The 18,517-nt window shown below is 38.5% G+C and overlaps 2 protein-coding genes across 2 annotated transcripts in view; one reads left to right on the forward strand and one right to left on the reverse strand.

The window, feature by feature from the left end:
* The window catches only part of LOC144646942 (peptidyl-tRNA hydrolase 2, mitochondrial-like), a 21,957-nt gene extending 20,698 nt beyond the window's left edge, over nucleotides 1–1,259 (reverse strand). Inside the window, exon 1 of the mRNA XM_078506658.1 lies at nucleotides 922–1,259. Coding sequence (XP_078362784.1) covers nucleotides 922–1,062 — 141 coding nt within the window. The 5' untranslated portion in view covers nucleotides 1,063–1,259. The remainder of the gene's footprint in view (nucleotides 1–921) is intronic.
* LOC144646927 (anaphase-promoting complex subunit 7-like) lies at nucleotides 1,179–16,214 on the forward strand. Its single transcript, XM_078506640.1, has 21 exons — nucleotides 1,179–1,435; nucleotides 2,847–2,981; nucleotides 5,170–5,241; nucleotides 5,374–5,457; nucleotides 6,061–6,143; nucleotides 7,729–7,761; nucleotides 7,935–8,042; nucleotides 8,481–8,533; nucleotides 8,962–8,996; nucleotides 9,146–9,238; nucleotides 9,799–9,893; nucleotides 10,464–10,578; nucleotides 10,695–10,740; nucleotides 11,235–11,330; nucleotides 12,350–12,450; nucleotides 12,843–12,887; nucleotides 13,480–13,592; nucleotides 13,970–14,086; nucleotides 14,417–14,543; nucleotides 14,868–14,918; nucleotides 15,213–16,214. The coding sequence occupies exons 1-21, from the start codon at nucleotides 1,367–1,369 to the stop codon at nucleotides 15,219–15,221; spliced, it is 1,680 nt and encodes a 559-aa protein (XP_078362766.1). The 5' UTR covers nucleotides 1,179–1,366; the 3' UTR covers nucleotides 15,222–16,214.
* The last annotated feature ends 2,303 nt before the right edge of the window (nucleotides 16,215–18,517 follow it).

An 18,517-nucleotide genomic window follows, 5' to 3' on the forward strand; every position in this document is an offset into this window, starting at 1 on the left:
AGACAATGAAAATAAAAATCAAACTGCAGGGTCATATATATAGGCAGGATTTTGCATGGGTGGGTGTGAGTGTCAAAGGCACGAGTATCTAGGTGGGTCTGGGGGTGGCCTGTGATGTGGTGGCCTGAGTATCTAGGTGGCCTGTGATGGGGGAGGGGGGGATCACAGGGTTGTAGCTTAGGGCCGGCTGCCGGCTAATTTGACTGGCTGAAAGAGAACTTGAATCCGGCTGAAATTTCACATGAAAACAAAGACTAAGGTAACCTTTTAGAGCTGTCAAGGCCAGAAAAGCCAGCTGGGCTTGTTGATGAGCCGGCTAAGTGTTTTCTTAGCTACATCCCTGGATCAGATGCACCCATCCCACCCTCCACTGCCTATGGCCTTGAAATGGTTTGAAAAATTTCAAACCAAAGACAAATTTAAACTGCAACATACACAAGACATATTTTTATGCAATGTTATGAAAGTTTATCCCATTTTCACTGGTTTCTGTCCTTTCTTTTCCTTAGGGCTTGGGTTCTTGCTCTCAACCCCCTACCCCCCCCCCCCCCATCAATCACTAATAGACAAGATTGGTTCAAGGTTGTTCCTTTGGTATAAATGGTCAAAATTTCTTTGAAATATTTTTTTGAGAGAAAATACATGTTAAACAACAGGTTTTCCTCCTTGCATTAATAGAAAGATAAACTTTTTCTAAGCAGGAAGCAAGGAGTGTGTAAGCGTGACCTCCCCTCCTAGGTAGGGAGGGTTGTGTAAAAAAAGGAACTTTCTGGGGGTAGTACACAAAGTAAGTTTTAAATTTAGCTGACGGTTAAAAATAAAGGTCGCATTAGTTTGTAAGTGAAGACAACACTTTTTAAGCTTAAATAATTTCGTACAAACACGTCTTAAAACGCTTGACTTCGAATTCTACTAGCTTACCGGTTCGTTTGTAGCGCTGTTTACCTTTGTCCGTCCTCTCAAAAACCAACCAATAGAAATACCTATTAGAAGAGCTAATATTAAAATAAACGACCCACTATATCCTCCCATGTGTCTTAGAAAATACTCCATTATATCCATTTTTTCAATTCTTCAATCGATTCTAGCGGATCGGATTTTAGCGCTCTTTTTCCGCCGCTTTTAGTATGAGCCTTCAAGTTTTGTGAACAGCAGTAAATCATGGTTAGAAAGCGCGCGCATAAGTTTTCTATTGAAGCTGCTGAAACTCTCGCTCCCGCGCAGTTCAAATGTTTTCGTGAAATTGTCAAAATATTAGCAGTTTAGATTTATCAGTTAGCGCTACAATTCTCCTGATCAGCTCAGTCGTATTTGCTAGAAAGCAAGCTTTTGAATCACTACAGGTCTTCCTAAAACAGAATCAAGGATGACAGCTCCACTCGATCAAGTGAAAGCTTTGCATGAAGCTGGATTGTTTTCGAGCTCCAAACTGTTGGTGAGTGTCTGATAATATAAATTTGTTATTTGTTTAGCTCATCAATTGTAAACGTCTGTAGATTTACTTAGTCATATCCTCGTCAATACGAAAAAATATAGCCCTTAAATTTTTGAATTCTTATATAAAAAGGGTTATTGTCTCAGCAGTTTCTTCAAAAGGCGATCGAATGCTTAGCTTATTTGGTTATCTATTAGTTTGATATTAATAAATTAACTGTATTCACTGTGGAAACTGGCCAACACCCAGCGTCCGATTAGTAACTTGGCTGAGTAATTCAGAGATTTATGGTGTAGGTAATTACAAGCAATACAAAAAAGAAACAGTGGGAAAGAACCGGTCTGAGTGCACATAAATACAGCTATAATGTGCGTTAGTGGACATCCACTGCAGTTGTGTATCCCAGAGGTTTCAAAATGTTTTGAAGTAGGCTTCAGCAACTGGAAGAGAAGTTGGCTGTGACAAATGCCGAGCTTGTTTATCATGAGCTGATTGCTATGACCAGAGTAACTGGCTTCCTATCATCTAGTAGCCGGCGGAACTACAGCAGTCACCGGCTTGTTTTGAAAACCCCGGTATCCATAGTTATTAGAGGGGACTTGTTATGAAAGCAGGCAAACTCTTTGTTAAGGTTTTTGCACGGTCACGTGACATTGAAGGTGCACAAGCAAAATTTCAAGATGTCGTTCCGAGTGACATCTATTCGAAGCGTGGTTGAATCCAGTGTGAAAGTTGGCTTGTTCTGGTTGAAAATGAGTCAAAAACCGTAAGTTTTACAAGATAAAAGATCGAAGATTGCTTTACCAGGCGACAATTGCACTGTCTTTGGCTGTGGATCGTGCAGAAGGAGAAGAGAAATCTGCATTTGGAAGCTTTTGCGCCAACACTTAGAGGATGCACATAATTTTATAGGAAATGGCGGAAAGGCTGGCTAAACAAAATAGCCGAGTCAAGAATGATAGGGTACTATCTCCTCTACGAACTATATGCTGGTATCCAAGTGTAAAATAATAGCAGGCGCGTACGAGGGGGGGTTCGAGGGGTTCGAACGAACCCCCTTTGGAGGTCAATAATGGAGGACTGAAAACACAAACTGTTGATTTTCAGCTTTTAGCAAATAGTGGGGGAATGGGAAACGTCGCAGTGTCGCAGCCTCTAGATTTCAAAATATTCTGGGGCACATGCCCCCAGACCCCCCTAGAGGCTCGCGCCTTCGGCGCTCGCATTTAATAACCCCCTAATAAATATTCCTGTCAATACGAACACCCTTCCAAAAACCTCAGCTACACGCCTGAGTAGTGTACCAATTACTTTATTACAAGGTGTTGTAATAAAACAGATGTAATTGGATACCAATGTGACCATGCTCTAATTAATTTTGTCTCATGAACATGTTTTCTCCCTTTTTCAGGCAAGCTTTTTGTTGTCTGCATCTGAACATGGAAATCAGGATAAATATGAGCTCAGTAACATGGTGAACAAGTACCAGCTGCTGGTGTATTTAGGTGATTCATTGTTTGACGATGAACAATACAAAAGAGCAGAGGTAAACAATATGAGAAATATTATTATTATTATTATAAAGTGTTATCAGCTTATTTAGTCTGTCACTGACAATATTGTATTGTTCCCAATTATAGTTAAGGAGAAGTTCACTCCAGAATGAGCATTTATTTTCTTTATGCCAATAAAAAGTTTACACAAAGATATGTTATTCTCCAGACTTTCAGCCACCTACGTTCGCTATAACCCTACGAAATCTTTCCCAAAACTCGACAACTGAACGCCGCCATCTTGGAGCTGGTAATGTATGCGTGACGTCAAAGAGCTCAGCCTGAAGTTTGGTGGGAATATTTTAATAGTCGAAACTCCTTGTTTTTTGTATTTCTTGGAGCTTTGTTTGAGCAAAATGGAGCTGTACAAACAAGCATTTTGACAAACAAAAGCCACTACGAAGAAACAAGGAGTTTCGACTATTTAAATATTCCCACCAAACTTCAGGCTGAGCTCTTTGACGTCACGCATACATTACCAGCTCCAAGATGGCGGCGTTCAGTTGTCAAGTTTTGGGAAAGATTTCGTAGGGTTATAGCGAACATAGGTGGCTGAAAGTCTGGAGAATAACATATCTTTGAGTAAACTTTTTATTGGCGTAAAGAAAATAAATGGCCATTCTGGAGTGAACTTCTCCTTTAAGCTTCTTTCTTTCTTTAAAAAATTTTGTTTTGGACCTCCCTCCCCACTCCCTTCTCAGAATATATCCCCCATGTTTCCTTGGTGTGGATGCAGTATTTCCTGAAACCAGACATTTTGCTTTTAAACATATTGTAGGCTAATGGTTGAGAGCCTTTACCCATTGCCAAACAAGCAGTAAACCTTCTCTCTTCTCTGTAGAGCCTCACAGAAAGTATTAGTTAAGAGTGAAGCTACTGACTGTAATAAGTGACTGCAGGAACATTTTTCCTTCATTATAATGCTTGCACTCAATTACAGTTAGTAGATCCCCCCTCCCTACTGAAGACTCAATAAACATATGAAATTGCAGACAGGTATCAAGCTTAAGGTCGCGGGGGGATACCAACAGCATGAATAAATTCATGAAGGGAAATTTTGCTTGACCTGCATTTTTTAAAACGCTTATTTCTCGGCTGTTATGGGTGCGATAAAGCTCAAAATTTACAGAGACATAACGAAATGATGAAAGATTGTGAATGTCATATTTTATTTGGTAGATTGCATTTTACGGCGATGTTATAGCCTCGTTAGTGCCAAATTGGGAAAAACATGATTTTGTGGCAGAGTTTGCGGAACGAGTAGAAGACAGCACACTGCGATTTTGACAAAAACTAATCAGTCAATACCTCTAGAGTGTCATAACAGAAGCGGATTTTTTAATTTAAAGTTTGCCAGCAAGTTATGGCGGTTTAAGTGCGCAAATTTGAAATTAATGTCTTCTACCTCTTTCTAAAAGCGCTCTTTTAAAATTCCGCTTCTGTTATGACACACTACTGACAGTATTCATAGTTTACCTATCTGCAGTGGCAAGTCATGAAGTTCTGTATCCGCGCTGTATTCTCTGCCACAAAATTGTCGGAAAAGTCCAAACTTTGAGATTTCCGAAGGTGTCCCGACCTAAATACGATCATTTTGCCAAGGAGAGATGTAATTATGGTAATTATATTCCACGCTTTTATGGTGAGAACAATGTGTTTTCAAAAAGGACACGATTGTTTATGCCGAATATTTTTGTGATTACTCTGAGTACACTAGTTGCAGAAATAGTAAAATTTAAATAAAAATAAGCTCAAAGACTTCCTACAATCTATATGAACGTATATCGCTAAGTGTTGTTTTAAATTGGTTAAAATATCAAAGAAACAGGGATTTTTTACAAATCACGCGCACGCGCCCATATTTTTCTCCAGTCATAAATATCTCGTAAAGTTGTCGATGTGAGTCGTTGTACTTCGTGCATACGCTTTAAATAAATGCATAATGATGAGCCTAAGGTGTCCCCCGCGACCTTAAGAGAATGCTAATCTCGAACATGTGGCATATTCAGACACTTAAACCTTTCCGACAGCTGCCAGTATTCTTCCTTCTCAGGTAGCAAGGTGCTGTGACTTTAATTTTGTGAGAAGGAAAACTGGAATTTTTTATAGTAAATGAATGTTTTAGTCATTGTTTTCCTGTATAAATGTATGAAAGGACAAATTTTACTTTGAACTCAACAGCAATTCTATACAAGAGCAATCCAGTTAAAGAAGACCATTATCAAGCACAAACCAAAAACAAGTCCACCACTGGTAAGTTATATCATATTATTAATAAACTTACTGATTAATTGTGCCTATCTTCGTTGGGCTTGACTTCATTGTTGGTACTTACAGGTAGCTAAAAACAGCACCTACAAAATAATTTTTGCTTTCCTTTTACAGGGTTTGTTGTCAGAGGTTGAAGTGAAATACAAAATGTCACAATGCTATTTACATCTCAAGGAGTACAGAGAGGCTACATCAATAGTATGTGAAATTGTGTTCATTCTTTTTTAATACTATTTTTACTGTAAAGCGTCATGAGCCATGGATATGGCGCTATATAAATCTTTTATTATTATTATTATTATTATTATTATTATTATTCTTTTCTGACTATGACTGTCCTATTAATTTTATTAATGATACCCTGGAATCAAACTTTAAATTAGAAACTTATTGCTAAAATTAATATTTCCGGTCACAGTCTTAGACTGTGTGTTATTTAATTATCATCACTAGAATGCAAACAAAGTTTTGTGTCCATTTGCAGTTTTCAAAGAGCAATCAATTGTTATATTGATTTATAATACATGTATTGCAAGTTATAAGAAACATTTGCATCTAGTATAAGAAGATGAAAGTTAAAGGAGTCCCTCAAATTCTGGTCTAAGAATGCAGGGAGGTTATGATTGTATCTAAAGATTTTGAAGTTTGCCAAAAACCAATTCAGTCCAGTGTTTTTGAATTTCGTTTAATGTTTTTCTGGAGAAAATTGGTCTCTGGATGTTTTTTTTAATATGACAGCACGTTTCTGTCATTGAAATACATAGATTTGTTACAAATAACATTGAATTCTTTCTTCTTTAGCTTGAAGGTATATCCCAAAAACAGAGATCACTGAAGATCAACATGTCCCTGGCTAAACTTTACCAACGGCAAGGCATGGAAAGGTACTGTACCATCTGAAAGTAAAGCATTTTCAATAGTCATAATCTCCTGTCTTCTGTTTGCAGTTTTATAAAAATAGGGCCCCAATGGGTCCATTTTTTGCTGCTAGAGCAAAGTCTTAGGGAAATGTTGATGAAAGACAAGTGAGTCGAGATTGAAATCCAACGTCTTTTATTGTCTGTCACTTGTTGAGGTTAATAATTGCACTATATTGTATCACTTTTTTAATTCAATCCTGATAATTTTACTGATCAAAATTCAGAAATTATAAATAATCGCACGCGCACCGGCGTACAACAACAGAAAGACGGCGTTGAACGTACGCATTCATTTTGAAAGCGAAATTTACAAATAATTATTATCATTCGTCAGTCATCCCTTCACGCATGAACACTCGTGAATCAGTGTCTCACAAAAGAGAAGACGATAAGGAAATGTTGATTCTGCGAAAGTTCTTTTCTTAAATTTAGAATGGAAGGAGGAACTGAGGACTGCGTAGCGAAGATGCAGTGGCTCGCTGGACATCAAATTCTATTTTTCACGGCGTTTAATTAATCTTCACAAAATAACATTGGCGCCAGCGTGCAGCAAAAATCTTTTTCAAAAAACTTTCCCTTCCAGCTATTTTAGCGGGGCTATACTATAGTACCTACCTGTAGTAGAAAAGTATTTAAGGATGAACTGTTTATTAAATGAAGACCGTATTATTTTTTAATACTAGTACTGGCGCCACGATTTAAACACGAACTGAGAATTTGCAGATGCAGTGAATGAAGAGAACTTCCTTTTTTTTTTTTTTCGACGGTGTCCACTAATAAGTTTCTTTCCCATTGTATGTTACTAGTATTAATTCTTTCTAGCTTCTTTTATATAGCTCGAATACAGCTACAATAGCGGTGCAGCCTACCACCAGCGTCTTTGCGTGACAAGTTACACGTTCATACATTTTTTTTAAAATATGAAGTTCAGATTAATCAGTACTAGTATGCTGTAGACAGTGTAGAAAGGTGAGGGTAGTTTATTTTCAAAGCGAAAGTTTACAAACTGTGCACTAACCGGTCTTTGGAGAAAATTTTATGACCTTCGGCGAGGTTCCAAGTCTTCGCTCTTTCGTAAATGATAAAACTGCAGAATAATTTTCTCATAAAACTGGAGTGGTCGCGCCACAGTTTGTTTTCTTTCCCAATGCGTATACTTTTAAATCGGTTTTCTGTTTTCCAACGTGTCCAACGTGGTTTGCGTTCGAATCTTTGGCCCGTAACTCGAATGCGATCAGCGCTACGGTTCATTGGTTTCGATTTTGTTTGTTCATGGGTTTGATTGACACGGTATCAGATTTCTCCTCTGTTACGGCACTTACACCTTACGTCCCTTACGGCACAAACTTCAGCTCTCAATGTGTTTTGCTTGCAGCCATTGCGGCTGCAGCAAAACACAAAAACTCATTGTCAGCCAGTGATTGCAGGGTAGACTTGCACAGATGACACTGACCTGTGAGAAGTGCCGAGTCCTAATGTTTAGTGAGTCAGGCTCAAAATCTTTGTGTCTAGAAAGTCAATTATGTTTCTATATGTTTTTTGTCTACAGATCAGCCATTTCTTGTTATAAGGAAGTTTTAAGGTAAGAGTATTCAGAATAAATTATGTGTTTTAATAATAACATTAAGTTTATGCAGCTTGATGAAAGAACAGTTTCTCTAATACAGTATGTGCACATGCATTTCACAGTTTTGAGTTACTACCTGTTAGGTCATGGTGTCATTAAAGCTGACAGTTGTGTGTTTTGTTGTTAAGGGTGTGTCCTTTAGCTCTTGAAGCTGTGATTGGCTTGTTGTCATTAGGGGTTCCTGGCTCTGAAGTAACTTCGCTGACGTCATCATCATCAACTTCAGGAATGGACTGGTAAGAAAGCTGGCTTGAATTTATTCTGTTATAATTAATGTATTATTTTGTGATGCCAGATAAAATTAAATGTGATGCCATAATTGTGTTCATCGCACATACAATGTAGCTTCATTCAAAACTCTTACCATCTAATAAAAGCATGTATAACTATATGATGATGATAAAAATAAATAATAATAATAATAATAAATAAAACCTTTATTTGAGTGTCAAAACTGAAATAGCAGTAATACAACCACCAAACAGGGACACTTTAAAGTAAAAGAAAAATAACAATATCTAAATATCCTAATAAATGCTAAAACCAGACCAATCTTTATATAGCATATAATGTTATATAAAGATAAGTTTTATATAACATACATGTATAACGTTATATAAAGATAAATGACTCATTGTAACCTAAATCATGTTTTTGTGGTTGTTGTTCAATAGGATTGGATCGTGGATAAAAGCACAAGTGTTGGCAGCCTCAGGAAAGCATGCAAGTGAGATCATTTAACATATTTTAGACTGTAAATATTTTTGTCTTGAAAGGGCATTTTGGGGGAGAAAAAATGTGGTTTTATATCCGATATCACTAATAGATCATTTCCCAAATCAAATAGAGTTGAATCCCAATAACTTGAACCTTCAAGGAAATCAAACAAGGTTCCAATTATCAGGGTTTGAGTTACTGAGGGTAAAATTAGTAACAAAATGACCTGAAGGGGAATCCAAAAAAGGTTCGAGTTATTGAGGATTCGAGTTATCGGGATTCAACTGTAGCTTGTCTTCTACTATCTTTAGAAGTTAAATATTCTCAAGGAATAACTTGCAGAAAACATACATGAATGTAAGTGCTGTTTAGTTGCCACGTTGCTAAGCAATATTGTTTCAAATTTTGTAAAACGAAAACAAATAATTCTTTCCTTAGAGGGGGCTCAAGCACTGAAGACTTTGGAAACACAGGTAGACAAGATTATTACTCAAAACAGCAGTTTACAAGTCATAAAAACTATTTTTTACTTTGTCCGGTCTTTGTCTTATCTTTTTTACTTCCAATTAATATCTATTTTTTACTTTACTGGTGCATTAAATTTTTATAATTTCTGTTTCAGTGTTTACGTGATAATGTGGAATTACTGTGCAATGCTGCTGAGATGTTTTATAACGCTGGAGATTACAACAATGCCAAGTCTTTCTTCCAAAGGGTAATTTACACATGAACATGCCTGGAAAATCAAGTCTCTTCCTCATTAACTAGTGACTCTATCAAGCTTTTACAATATGCAACTTCATTGAATTTATTGAAAAAATTAAAAAAAAATGTTTAAAGAAACCCCTTGAGGTAAGAGACAATGTTGTAAGACAAAAATCAAAATATTCAGACTTTATCTTCCCTGAAGAGAATGCTGGACTTTTACAACTTAAATATTTATCAGTGAGTTATGTGGATTTAGTGGATCTACGAATAGTCCTTGAAAAAACAAGGGAAGGAATGAGAGATGAAAGAGCAGGAAGTAACTTATGTCAAAATTACAAAATTTTCAAGAAAATTTGTGAAAAGACTTTCCTCTACAAGCAGGAGAAAATGGCGCATTTAAGGTTTTGATTGACTTAACTCTCTTCTCTGCCCCCCCCCCCCTCCCAATTATTATTTGTTACTTGCCCAAAGATGCTTCTTTGAATTGCTGCGTCTTTTTTCTTTGTGTTTACACCCCTTGTTTTGAGGCACCTATCTGAGTGCCGGGTAATTTGTTATTACATGCAGGCTCATTCCCTGGACCCCTGTGTTCTTCATGGTATGGATACGTATGCCTTCTTGTTGTCACAGGGTGGCAGCGGCAATAATGAAGGTTTAGAAAAGTAAGTTTATAATAATTAGCTACGGCCCGGTTTTTTTGGGGGGGGGGGGCGGGTTGTCGGAAAAGGGGGGGGGGTTTTTTTTTGTAAAAATGGGGCATTGGTGAAAAAAAAAAGGGGTGGGGGGAGGGAGAAAGGGGGGGGAGGCTATTATTAGAAAAGAACACCCAAGTCCAAGGAGTTATAAAACTACTTTGTTTTACTTATCTATTTGAAACTAATTTAAATGAAGAAATAAAGGTTTCAGTCGATTGTCATTGTAACTTACTCATACCTTTTGTGAGAATTTCCTTTGTTTTTTGGAAATTAACCTTACAACAATCCATTACTTTCCATGAATTTGCAGTGTGAAGCGTAATTCTACTGGTCCTCCAGTGTAGCAGTTGCTATTGTTTTCGAGGCTAGGAGCATTGTTGCTGTTGTTTGTTCCATTGTTCCCTCAAAGGGTAGCGAGCCATTATCATGTAAGACCTTGCGAAAGCTGCTACCCCTTCCCCTAGATTGTCAGTCTTTTTCTTTTTTCTAAAGATTTCCCCAGTAAGTCTTTAGCTGTGTCAAATCCTTTCCTCACAGACTAGCCAAGGACCTCATTCAAGTCACACAGCTAAAGCCAGAACCATGGATTGCTATGGGTCATTTTTGTAACGCGACCAGTCGAAAGCCCAGAGCTGTCTATTTTGCGCAGAAGGTCAGTGAAAATAGGAATAATTCTGGTCTGGTTGTTTCATTTAAAAAGTTGCAAAAGCATCATTTATCAGTATTATCTGAAAGTAGTTTGTGACTTTTTTTGTCATTTGTGTTCAGGCTCACACCATTGACAGTCGAAATGTCCAAGCACTTGTGTTAAAAGGTATGCAGTCGTGGTGAAATTCGCCTCACTAGATTATTTTTCTAATGACTATTTGCAACAAAAATCAAAGTTATCACAAAGCCAATCAAATGGCCCACAAGGTAATAAATTAACCAATCAGAACTCATAGCGAAACATGTATTTGCAACCCGTCAAGCGGGGAGACCGAACGCGGAAAAACGTGACCGATACAAAACGCGGGAAAACGAAACCAACACAAAACGCGGGAAAATGTAGTCTTGGCTAGCGCGGGGGTTGTTGCTCCTTATTGGCTGAGAGGAAGGTGTCTTTGCTCTGAATTGGTCAAAGCACGCTTCATACGTTTTCACATAATACAGAAATTCAAATCAACACAGGATAAACATTCAAGAGTCACGGAAAAGCACTCTATACTAGTGTGTCGCACGTGTGTTAGAAATAAGGCTGTTAGAAGTAAATAAAAACTTGATAAAGCCAATAATCTACTCATCAATGATCTGTTTTTATGATTACAGCGAGTTTATTACAAGCGTTAGAGAAGCAACAAGAATCTTTGCTACATTTTCGTGAAGCCGTTAAGCTGGCTCCGTGGAACTTCGAAGCTCAGAAAGGTACTGTAAACCTGAGGGGGGGGGGGGGGTACTCCCAATGACTAACGGGGAGGCTCCGCCCAAAAGGGGTACCTTTTTCAGGCTTAAGGTATATGAAAGGGTAGGATTTACAAGTTTTGTATACGAAAGGGTAGAAATCTTCATTTAGGTATTAAAAAGACCTAATTAGAATTTTCAAACAGACGCAATTTCGGCTGTTTATTTTAATGTATTAAAGGAAATCCGCCAGACTTCGATAGTTACTGGACAAATTATGTACCAAAACTATTTACACCTGATTGCAAGTTTTTGTGTTACTGCTTCAAATATCTACGAAGAAATCTTTCTAACAACACCACACACGAAACACATTTGAAGTTCCGCGAATCCACTGAATCGCTTAAGACGAATTACATGGCACACGTGAGATTTGCCCAACCTTGTGAACTTTGAAATCTTTCTCAGACCTGATAAGAAATTGTTGTTGTGTTATCACGGATAATTACTACATCTTTACCTTTTTAGGGTAGGAAATAACGCAATAGGATTAAATTTCTGGAAATTGATTTTTGTCCAACTTTAATAAATATTACTCGACTTCCTAGTGGATTCCGTCTTAAGCGCTACGTGAAAATGACAAGAAAACGTCCTGTTCTAAGTCTATGCCATGTCTTTTAGGTATATGAAAGGGGTACCCTTTTTCAGTAAAAGGTATACGAAGGGTACAATTCTGTCAAAATGGTATATAAAAGGGTAAGGGCGAGCCGGGGCGGAGCCTCCCCGTATAAACTTTTTTGAGTGCCCCCCCCCCCCCGGACTTTAAACATTTGACAAGCCTACAACGCGTAAATTCAATTCACTCATACAGTCTTTTGGGGAGACGAGGTTTTGAAACGAAAAATTGAACGTCTAGGTTCAGGAGGCTAGGGTGTGATATTATAATCTTGAAACATAACATTGTTTGCATGTTGAATTCCGAGGTAGTTTTGTCACAAATTAAGCCATTGCTCTCACTAATGTTCTCTTTTCTAACTCGTCAGGTCTTGTTGAGTGTTACATGTCGGCAAAACGTCACAAAGAAGCCCTAATAGTGGCAAAGAACGCCCAAAAGGCATTGGGGACGAATCCAAGGACTTTAACAGTAAGAAGTTGAACCTGTTTTTGTAAGTTTTCCCTCTACTTCAAAAACATGGAAATATGACGGTGGAGAAGTCAAAGTATTTACAAATTAAAATTTGCGTGACTTATTTTTTTTTGTCCATTGGTCGAAGAGTTTGAAAATCCAAAAGGAAAGTAATATAAGATTGTCAAAAATCGATTATAAACTTCTGGCGAGTGGCAACAATATGAACAAAATTACTTTTCTTGTCTTCGTGACACAGCGCTTGCTATGATTGCCTATGTTTAGCGAGAACCAGACCATCAAGTATAAAAACATGGATTAGTTCAAGGAATCCGTGTCTTTTATAATTTTTTAATGCTAAACAAGACTGCGTTAGCTTAACATTATTTCTTTTTCTTTTCTTCAATCAGCTTTGTGCTTCTGTTATGGCTCACGAACCGTCTTCTTACGACAAGGTAGGAAAAGTGAAGATTGACCAGGGAATTCACCCAACTCTCCTCTCCGTCCGTCGTAAACATAAACGAACGTCGACAAGAATTTAGAAATGAGAGTTTGAAAAAGAATGTGAATTCTATTTTCGTTCCATCCCTGCTATGAAAACGCCACTGCAAATTCCCATTATTTTTATTATTATTTATTACTACCATCCTTAAAACTTCTTATAACACAAGTGATTTGAAAACACAAAGGTGTTCATAAATCAAATGGTTTCAGACAAATTGGCGTTACTTAGCATGTTTAGTTTAGCACCTAAAACTAGCAACAACGACTCTTTTAGAACACAATTGCAAAAAATCGTTATATCTTTCGGGAGTGCTCGTCTTGATTCGTGCTACCGGTAGTTATTATTGGGCAGTTAGTTAATTATTCGTACTTTGCGAAAACTTCCCGACTTTGTGATTGGAAAAACTCGTGATAACTTTTCATGACATGAGTCGTGCTAGTTCGGATTGGACGACAAGAATCGTTAACTCTTCGTACTTTACGAAGATGTCCTGACTTTGTGATTATTGAGTTCAAACTGTTTTGAATTCTTTATTTTATCAGGCCACTAGCATGTTGGAGAAGAGCCTGGCCCAGGACGAGACTTACACTGATGCTGTTTGTTTGTTGGCCGATATCATGGGCAAGAAACAGGAATATGACAAGGCTATCGCTCTGTAAGTTGCACCTGATAAAACGGTCGTTCTAGAAGTAAGCATACATATATCTTCAAGTATAGAGTCTTTAAAATACCACCGAGGAAGGGGCCACAGGACCAAACTGAGATAAACAAATAATGCACTGAAGACTTCGTACGAGAAATACTGTAGGATCCGGAAGGGGAAGCCGGAGTAAGTACTGCATCAGTGAGGATGTGCCCCCCGCTTGAACCCGGACCCCCGATCAGTCATACCACTGCGCCTCGTTCAATCTAAGCTTTTACAAATCTATCGGCGCGGGAAAATGTATATGGACGCGTCGCCACAAGTGAGTTAAGGTTGAGGTAAATTCAATGATGATGCGCTGATCGTAAATTTACGATGTTATTTTTTAGTTTGCGGAAGCATATGAGTCATGACCGCACCCCCCGGCTGCACCAATTATTAGGAGATTATTTAGCCCTGACAAGTGATTATCAAGAAGCGTTGGATCACTACACACAGGCGCTGAGGTATAGTACATGGTTTAATTAGAAAATTATCTGGCAAGCAGCGGCGGATCTTACGATGCGGGAAAGACAATTTTACCCTCCCCCTCCTCCCCTCATTTGATAATTGAAAAATATAATCCCAATTGACTGAAAAATCCCCCCCCCCCCCACCCCACGTCGAGGACTGCTAGATCCACTTCTACCGAAGTCCAATTTCAGTTATGGTGAAATAGTTTACTACCAGAAGATGTTGATATTGCTACCACATTCATGTAACTGTAATTCTAAACAAGCTGAAGGTTCCAATTTGAAGAGGTTTAATAAGGTCCTTTGTTTTGTTGCTGTTTGTAGCATGAATCCTGGAGACAGCAAGGCGATGGAAGGAATACAAAATGTTGAACGAGCTAACGGAGGAGAAGTGGAACACGACAGTGGAGATGAAGCTGACGAACCCAACGGTGGAGTTAGTTTAGAAGAGGTATTTGCTTACTAGCTAGGAAAACGTGTTGTCAATATTTCAGTCTGTTGCTCTGGTTTTATACTTCTGTCTTTAAGTTAATACGAGCACCAGAAAAAGCTGAAGGTTGTAAATCAAAACATTTCTAACCAACCAGTGTTCGACTTATTGTATAATGAGCCAATCAGAATCTAGCTTGGCCACACGCGCCGCCGAGTGGCGGGAAACCGGTTCTCAGCTGAGCATTCCCAATTTTTGTCCTATATGCTATTTTTGTCTACCCATAAGTTACTTGAGATGTTGATTTAGAGCTAATTTGTGTGCTTTGATAAATTTTGTGTAAAGGAGGACATCGAAGACGAAGAGCCCTGGGCGCCTCAAGATATTCGTGGAGCGGTAAGTAAAACAGTTTATGGTCCTTTTCTTACAAGTTTAAGTTAATTTCCGAATATACTTATCTATCTATACTTGATTTGCACGAGAGGTGCTGTGAAGACTTCATATCCTTAGCTGTTAATGTAACTGTTTTAAACGTGTTCGTCAGCGGGATTTCGTTGCAAAAAGTTTTAAGGATATGCTAACGTAACGCTTTACCAATCCTCTGAAGAAAATTTGGTTTATAACGATACTCTTGTAGTCTCTTGAAGATTTTACGTGTAATTCGTAAATTGTGACTGTTCATTTTTACAGCTCTTCTGACCGAACCTTGTGTAACATGTGCTGTGCAGAGAGCAAGGAAACCCGAGTCAAAGGAGTCAAAGTTCTTTTGGCGCTTAACTGAACTGTGGAACAGAGAACAGTTTGGAAGTGATCAAATTTTTTGTGAAAGAACAGAAATGTCCTAGTGGATGGCTACGAAGTGACAAGTTTCTCAAGGCATCTTCCTTCATATATATGCCTTCAAATACATGCCCCATAACCTAATATGACGTAGAGTTTATTATTCAATTTGTAAATAGCAGAGGAACAAAAGTAAATATTCGTATTTCTGTTTAAAAGACGTTTTCTGAGTATTTTTCTTGTATACAGTCAACTCTCGCCTTGCGGACAACCCGCTATTGCGGACACTCGCTATTGCGGACAAAATCCAGATCCCCGGCGAAAGAGGTTTGACTGTAAATGACTCTCGCTATTACGGACTCTCGCTATAACGGACACAAAACGACGCCCCGAGCGTGTCCGCTATAACGAGAGTTGACTGTATTTGTCTTTCAACAAAAAGACTGAATATTTCTTGCGGCAATATATTCTCTCTGGTAATAATTTTTTCTCGGGTTATTTTACTCCAAAAATAAAATGTTTTCGATTTTTTTGTAGCAGAAAGATAACCGTATGTTAACTATACCTCAGATTACTCGTGTTCTTTCAGTATCTTCCGTAATCTTTCGCAAAGCAACTTGGGGAATTGTAGTTTTCTAACTCGGTGATCGATAGAATTTTTCAGGAATTCAAAACTTCAATTGCAAAACTTCACGGAAAGAATCTGAACCTTACTTGAAAAAGCGAGCTTACTGTTTCCAAGATCTTTCATCTGTTTGTACCTATATTCACGTTCGCATTGCTATAGTCGTCTTCTAATGCGTTCCTGTCATTTATCGAGGACTGTTCAAGAAAGTTAAACTATTATTGCTTTCCTACAGGTGATCTAAGTATGTTTTCAGTGAGCTTCTTAAATCTTCGAATCGTTATTATTGTCGTTAAAATTGTCGTTCACTGTTTAAGGTGATTCCACTGAATTGCATTGCGCATCCTTGCTGCGCATAAGTTTTCGCGTCATTTAGCGCGCGCACCATTCTCGACCCCAGAGCTATTGTCTTTTTCACGTGACTGACGGCGACAAAAGCTCTGGGAAACTCCACGCAAGCGTAGCAAATCTGCTACGATGACTCTATCGCCCTCCACATCCAGAGAACGGCTCTCAAACAGTAGATTTGTTGCAATTTCAGCAAAAATTAATGTTACAGCTTTAGCTCGTGTAGCCCCAGTAGTTAAAATCAGCAAGTATATTACTTTATTTAAAATGTTCAAAAAATAAAAGTCATCGACCGTTGCACATCAGACATGTCTGCGGTTTATAGTCGTTCACGTATTTAGTGCTTTTTTGGACGATTCTCTGCTGTAAGCGAAATGAAATAGAAGGAGAGTATCTCAAACAGACCCGAAAACAGACAGCTGAACAGCAAGACATCAACCAGGGGGGACCGCCGACGCACGCAATTTGGCGACAGAGACCAATCAGAAGTGTCCGAACATGAGAATAGGCTCTGTTCCAGGGTTGCCGAGCTCCTCGCCGTTTCGTCCAGAGGCCGGATCGTTGCGCGGGAGGGACCTGGGGCCGAGAAAAGACTGTCATGCGTGGTGGAGAGTTTGCTTCGTTGTTTGATGTTAGACAAAGTCTCAGAGATTTCACATAAGATGAAGGATCGAGAAGTAGAGAATGGCCACAGCAATACACGTGACACGACCTGAATTGCATAAACCGCAGACATGTCTTGTCTCCTGTGAATGAATTAACGGTCGAATGACTTTTAATTATTCAGTGGAACGTGGAGCGTGCGCAAAAGAGTCTTGCAATCTCTGGCGCACGCGCACAATCACACCGGAACCAGGATTTCCGGTTCCGGTTTGGATTCGTCCAGAGCCGTTAAGTTTCCCGACCGCTGGTCAAGGGAAACGCAGGCCGGGGACGAGATTGCCGTCAGTCATGCGCAAAAGAGAAGAGCTCTGGGGTCGAGAATGCGCGCGCACGAGCGCGTGCACACAGAACACTGCAAGAATCCCTTCAGGCTAAGCTCGGTAGGGAAGAAAATGGTCGTTTTCTCTTAAACGAGCACGGTGACCCAAATTTTTTAATGCATTAATTTAAATGCCATACGGTTGTCTACAATATATCGCGATTTTATTAAAGAAAAGTATAAAATTCTACATTGAGATATTTTAATTTTAATGCCGTAAAAAAACACGTTTTCGGCTAGTGCCGTTGGCGTGCGCACGAAGCAAAATCTTTAATTTCTTTCATTATCTTAATTTCTGTACAATAAGAATAGTAATTTTTAATATTAGATCAAAGTCTATTTTGTTGAGCTAGACTAATACTTTAATGCAATAATGATTTTTTTCTAGAAACAATAGTTCCCCATTCGGATTACTGGGGTTCCTAATATATACCTTGCGGGTCGTATATTTACTATAATGCCCATCCATTTTACACAAAAACTAGCGCGGTGACCCCCATTTTTTATTTCATTTTTTTAATGCTCATAACATAATTGTAACCTGGACCAAGTTTCAGAACATTTTTAAAACTCTTTCTATTTCAGTGGAATCACCTTAAGAGGTTATTTTTGTTTCAACGAATTTGAATTGAGTTAAAATCCGTGACACAGTCGCTTTAAATGTAGAGTTTTGTTTCGACGGTTTGTTTCCTAACGCGCTGACCAATAAATTAAAGAATCGCTGACAAGTTTTCGCTTTACATGTAACATGCTAAATGAGTTAAATATAATCCATTGTTTTCTCTACAGCAGGTGTCTATTATGCCTGTTTTAAAATTCAAATTACTTCTACCTTCCCGGTTGTCTTGGTTTCTTCAAACAACCGGCATGCATATTTAATGAGAAAGGTCCAGATCTTCCGTCAAACAAAAACGTTTTGACGTTTCAACTTCGAAAACACGGACCGCCGCTTAGACATTATTCCCTTGAAAAGCTAGAAACCCGTTTAAAGTTGGCAGAAACCCAGTCAAAGTCTGGAAAAAAGCTCATCAAGTTCTACAGAAATCCCATCAAGGACCGCGTTTGGTACGAAATAATAATTTTGGTGATTATATTTGAATAATATTTTCAACAAACATGGGGAAGGACATCGTGCTTGGAGAAGACTGGCTTATCACGCTTTCTGTAATTTACGGCCTGGGTGCAGTTCTGTCTGTCTGGGCGACTCTGCTTTCGCCGATGCTACTAGATATCTGGGATACCCCACAAGGGCAGAAGAAG

The sequence above is a fragment of the Oculina patagonica genome, chromosome 3, assembly GCF_052425735.1.
Source record: "Oculina patagonica isolate OP01 chromosome 3, crgOcupat, whole genome shotgun sequence".
Lineage (NCBI taxonomy): Eukaryota > Metazoa > Cnidaria > Anthozoa > Scleractinia > Oculinidae > Oculina > Oculina patagonica.

Excerpts from the sequence above, each read along its gene's own strand:
- LOC144646927 (XM_078506640.1), top strand. The coding sequence starts at position 1,367 with ATGACAGCTCCACTCGATCAAGTGAAAGCTTTGCATGAAGCTGGATTG. Across the intron at positions 2,982-5,169 it reads AACAATACAAAAGAGCAGAG|CAATTCTATACAAGAGCAAT; the intron begins GTAAACAATATG and ends TGAACTCAACAG. Across the intron at positions 10,579-10,694 it reads CTGTCTATTTTGCGCAGAAG|GCTCACACCATTGACAGTCG; the intron begins GTCAGTGAAAAT and ends ATTTGTGTTCAG.